The sequence below is a fragment of the Cucurbita pepo genome, chromosome LG07, assembly GCF_002806865.2.
Source record: "Cucurbita pepo subsp. pepo cultivar mu-cu-16 chromosome LG07, ASM280686v2, whole genome shotgun sequence".
Lineage (NCBI taxonomy): Eukaryota > Viridiplantae > Streptophyta > Magnoliopsida > Cucurbitales > Cucurbitaceae > Cucurbita > Cucurbita pepo.
The window spans coordinates 10,109,037-10,114,316 of NC_036644.1; the positions used below are offsets into that span (position 1 = coordinate 10,109,037).

The following is a 5,280-nucleotide window of genomic DNA, read 5'->3' on the forward strand; positions in this document are numbered from 1 at the left end:
TGGGGAGAAAAATCGAATTACACAACAGCAGCCTCTGCTGCAGTGAACTGCTATGAAACTAGAGAAGAAGAAGAAAACCCTAATCCAGCAGCGGTTGACAGCAGAAGGAAAAGGAGACCAACAAAGATTGATTAGGGCAAAGAGGTGGACGTGAGAGCCCAAGAGAAGGGAACTTCCATTGAGGAACGGCAACAAACCGGGATAACTCTCTATTTCCTTATTCCATCAATTTTAGATGATGAAGATGCAGATTCCTCTGTTTAATTCAGTTTGTATGGAGAGCTAAACTTAATAGGGGAGACGAGAGAGTTTTATATAGTTTAAGTATGTTGACGGTATGATTTTAGTTTATTAAAGAGTTGTTGTTAATGATTTACATGTATGTTTAATTAGCTACTTTATATACATAGTTGTTCTCTTATTCGGGAGAGAGAGTGAGCAATGAAATCCTCTTTAATACTCTAGTTCCACGTCAAGGAGACTTGAAATATAACAGAAGGGTTAGGAATAATTCTCCCCCTATAGCCTTGTTAGTTAATAGAAATTACAACGATTATGAAAATAATATCATTCATGACCCTCGGAAGTAGGCTTGAGAATCTATTAAAAGGAACTAAAATATACCACAAAACTCAACAACTTATGTATTTAATCTCTCTCATCCGAAACTTCCTCATTATAGTTGATTTTCTCATTATTTTCTGTTTTTCAACAGCAGTGTCACCCTATTTTAGTTTTGTTTAAATAGTTAAAATCTCCGACACTCATTTGAATATTACCCAAAAACTCCAGCGATAAAATTAACCAAAAAGATAGGTTTCATGTGGAATCAATAATTTACTTATTACTTGCTACTTGTGATAGTGTATACTTGCACTTATTCTTGTGAATTTTACATCATTTTATTATATACATCCACAAGCGATCAATCAGTAAAAGTAAAAAAAAAAAAATGGGTTGAGAAGGGTTCTCCCGAGACAAAAAGAAGTGATTGAAAAGGGTCGTCAAAAGAATCTCGTTGGGAGTTTGTTGGCATAGGTAGAGTCGATTGCAGTGTTGTTGGGAGATTGTTTCTTTTGACGAGTGGTTGAAATTGAAACCAATAAAGTAGAAAGTCATAGAGCTAATAGCTAAAGCGATGAACCAGATACCTACTACTAGCCAAGCAGCTAAGAAGAAATAAAGAGAACGAGAGTGGTTACATGAACAGCTATGGTATTATAAGTTTCTTCCTGTTGACAGAATGCAATCTTCACGAGGAGATTCATCTGCTCATTTTGTATGGTTTCTCTAATCAAACTAGAAGGTTTCAAAGAACGAGATTGCTAGACTGTTTCATTCGAACGAGATATATCATCGAATCAAATCGAACACATTTGACCATAGAAATGAATGGCTTTGGAATAGTCAAGATCGAGATATCCATGGATGAAAGTGTTGATATCTTTGCAGAAATGGTCCACATCTCCAAGCTGAGAAGAGAGTTAGGTGTGTGGGGCTAAAAACTTACTTGAAGTCCTTTATTGTTCATGGGTTATTGTGCCTTTTATTGCTTTGAATGATCCTTATAGATTCTTATCAAATTAAACGGATGTTTTTTATAATATCAACTCAAACAAAGCTGATAACATTGCTTATAACGAGCCTTCGTTATACTTCAAGGGATGCTTCTCAGGGTTCTCACAATCCACTCCCCTTAAGGCCAACGTCCTCGCAGGTCTACTAGGGAGAGGTTTCTACACTTTAAAAGGAATACTTCGTTTCCGTCGTCAGCACACCGTTTGATGCCTGGCTCTGATACCCTTTGTAACAACTCAAGCAAGCCTATGGGGGCCAGCATCCTCGCTGGTACACTCTCACAATCCAACCTAGGAGCCAGCGTCCTCAATGGCACACCATATGATGTCTAGCTCTCTTCAATGGCACATCATTTGATGTCTACCTCTGATACCTTTTGTAACAACCCAAGCACGCCTATGGGGGTTAACGCTAGCATAATCTCACAATCCAACCTCTAGGGTTCAGTGTCCTCACCGACGCTGGCATACTCTCACAATCCAACCTCTAGGGTGGGGTTAACGCTAGCATACTCTCACAATCCAACCTCTAGGGTTCAGTGTCCTCACCGACGCTGGCATACTCTCACAATCCAACCTCTAGGGTTCAGTGTCCTCACCGACGCTGGCATACTCTCACAATCCAACCTCTAGGGTCAGTGTCCTCACCGGCATACCGCATGTCTGCTCTAATACCCTTTGTAACAACCCAAGCAAGCCCACTACTAGTAGATATATATCCTTTGTAACAACCCAAGCAAGTCCACTCCATTACGTATCGTCGTCAAACAAGTTTGTGTACTGAATTTTTTAAAATACTTAGGATACTCACTTGCTTCTTATTTTTTAAAATACTTAGGATACTCACTTGCTTCTTATAACAAAAGATATCAAAGACTCGAGCACACAAAGATATTATGGTGACTCAAATAAAGGGAGAGAGATTCGTAGATGGACGAAAAGGAAAGCTAAGTTCATGATTCATCCCCTTGGAGATTTTAGAAGAAATCGACTCTATAACTTATCGTTTAGCTTCGTCACCCACTCTCTATATAGTTCAGAGTTGGATGCATAAGTGTCAAATGTAATTGATTCTTTCAAGGGACAATGCACAAGTTCAGAAAAAGAAACTCACACAAATTCTTTCAAGGGACCGAAAGATCAAGCTTAACAAGAAAATAAGGGTTGTCATGATCCAGAAATAAACAAACACCAAACACAAATCCCCACATCAAATGAAACAAAAAGCCAACGATGATCATAACATTCATCACAATCATCAAAAGCATAAATTAACAAAATCATTCCATTTCACAAAACCATCGTACCAATAATAATTATTTCATTAGATAATCCAATCACACTCTCATGAATCCTTCCATTTCCAATCTGATAATAATCAGGTTCTTCAAGCTGGGGTCGAATTCTCAGTCGGAGATGTCCAAACAATGTCCTTTAACGCCGGCCGGAGCTCCTTCCTACAGAACTGGTTGTACTCCAGAGTATCTCCGTTGTCCTTCTTTACCTCCACCACCACAAACGACGGCGTCAAGGCGAAGATATCCGCCGCAATTGCAAGTTTCCCCTTCCTCCCCTTTTCTTGCCCCTGCAATCGAACCCATGATTCGCTCTTCTTCACATCGAACTTCACCGCCTTTGCTACTTCCTCAAGCTTCGATATCACACTGCTCGCCGGCGATGATGTCGCGAATCTCATCTCCTCTTTGTCCTCCCTCTTCTTCTCCTCGAACAACGGGGACAGATCGAACCCTTCCGATAGGGAAATTATGTGGAACGCGTTTAATGTCTCCGCTGGTTGCTTCGATTTCGTGAAATTTTCCTCGATTCGTTCTTGTTCTTCCTTCGTAATTATAGCCTTCGGTACCGATTTCTTGAACCATGACGATGATGTGATCTTCGTGATCCCGATTCTGGTCACTGGATTCGGGTCGAGAAGCTTCGTGACGAGACGTCGGGCTTCGGATGAGAACCACGGCGGACATTTGAAGTCGCCTCTGTATATTTTCTTGTACATCGCCACCATATTGTCGTCCTGAAATGGAAGGTATCCAGCGAGAAGAACGTAGAGGATCACTCCACAAGACCACAGATCCGCCTTAGCGCCGTCGTATCCCTGCTTCCCGATGACCTCCGGCGCGACGTATGCTGGAGTTCCGCATGTAGTGTGCAATAATCCGTCCTGCTTCAAGTGCTCCGAGAAGGCGGTGAGGCCGAAATCAGTGACCTTAAGGTTACCGTCTTCGTCGAGGAGGAGATTCTCCGGTTTCAAATCGCGATGGTAAACACCACGGCTATGGCAGAAATCAATCGCAGAGATCAATTGCTGAAAGTAAACCCTAGCCACATCCTCTCGCAACCGACCTTTCGCAATTTTGGTAAACAGTTCACCGCCTCTCACAAACTCCATCGCAAAGTAGATCTTCGATTTACTCGCCATCACCTCATGAAGCTCAACAATATTCGGATGCTTCACCATTTTCATCACAGAGATCTCTCTCTTGATCTGCTCCGTCATGCCGACTCTGATTATCTTCTCCTTACCAACCACTTTCATCGCAACAGTCTTCCCCGTTCGCAGATTCCGAGCATGGTAAACCTTTGCAAAAGTCCCGTGCCCTAAAAGACGGCCTAATTCGTACTTCCCGTCGAGTAAACTCGAGTAGCCACCATCTCTGCCTTTATCCGCCATATCCGCCGCCGGATTCGAGATCACTTAACTCCTTCTTTATTTAGATACAGATTAAGCTGAAGTAAAAGAGGAAAAAGAGGGAGGAGAAAGAGAAAGAGAGGAAACAGATCACCCGTCCTCGACGTGTTTCCGGTGACAATTTCTGCCGCCGACGATGAAGATTTTGAATCTCCCGATCAACTCAGACTGAATCAACGAAGCTAATCTCATCTTTCCGCATTCCCTTGCAGAGTTCTGAAACCCTACAATTTCCGACTGACGATCTACCGATAACTATTTTCTCTCTGTTTCTTCAGGCCTTTCTCTTCTTCTTCTCTCTTCTAACATTGAGGCCGCCTCATCGCTTAAATAGTGGGTTTTGGATATGAAATTACTCTTATACCCCCATGACGTTGCCTTCTTTATCGCTTCCGCTTCCTTAGAAAAGGGGATTCAATTGTATATTCTCGTCCAATAAAAATATATTAAATATTTAATTGAATGCCAAATTACTTTCCTTTATTTATTTATTTTTAATTTGAATTTGTAATAAATTAAGGAATTTGAATATAGAAGTAAAATATTTTTTATTTTTTAAGGCAATATTTTTGTCTTTTTTTAACGCAAAATGAGCTAAAATTTAAATTTTTAAAAAAAAATCAACAATAATTTTATATTAAATAGAATAAAAAAAATCAACAAAATAAAAAAGATAAATATGAAAGCTTTTAACTACGTGTACTTCTTATCGATATATTCCATTAAAAAAATAAAAAAAAAATAACTAAAATCGAAACGACGTCGTTTGTCATCTGATTTCCTCGAAACCGCCAAGAGCCAGCCCACCAAACTAGAAAAATAGGAAATTACGATTCTACCCCGGTATACAAAATGAACAGATTCTTGTGCCTTTTCGTGAAGGGGTAAAGTTGTAAAAGCGCTAAAAGTTCATTTGATTAGCTGTGCTGTCTGAGAATATATGTTCCGTTGATTCATAACTTTCAGGGGCCCACTGGTCCCAACCTAACCTAACTC

At 40.3% G+C, this 5,280-nt stretch overlaps 1 protein-coding gene across 1 annotated transcript; it reads right to left on the reverse strand.

The window, feature by feature from the left end:
• Positions 1–2,723: 2,723 nt before the first annotated feature.
• LOC111798658 (CBL-interacting serine/threonine-protein kinase 6-like) lies at positions 2,724–4,601 on the reverse strand. Its single transcript, XM_023681946.1, has one exon. The coding sequence runs from the start codon at positions 4,264–4,266 to the stop codon at positions 2,965–2,967; it is 1,302 nt and encodes a 433-aa protein (XP_023537714.1). The 5' UTR covers positions 4,267–4,601; the 3' UTR covers positions 2,724–2,964.
• Between the last annotated feature and the right edge of the window lie 679 nt (positions 4,602–5,280).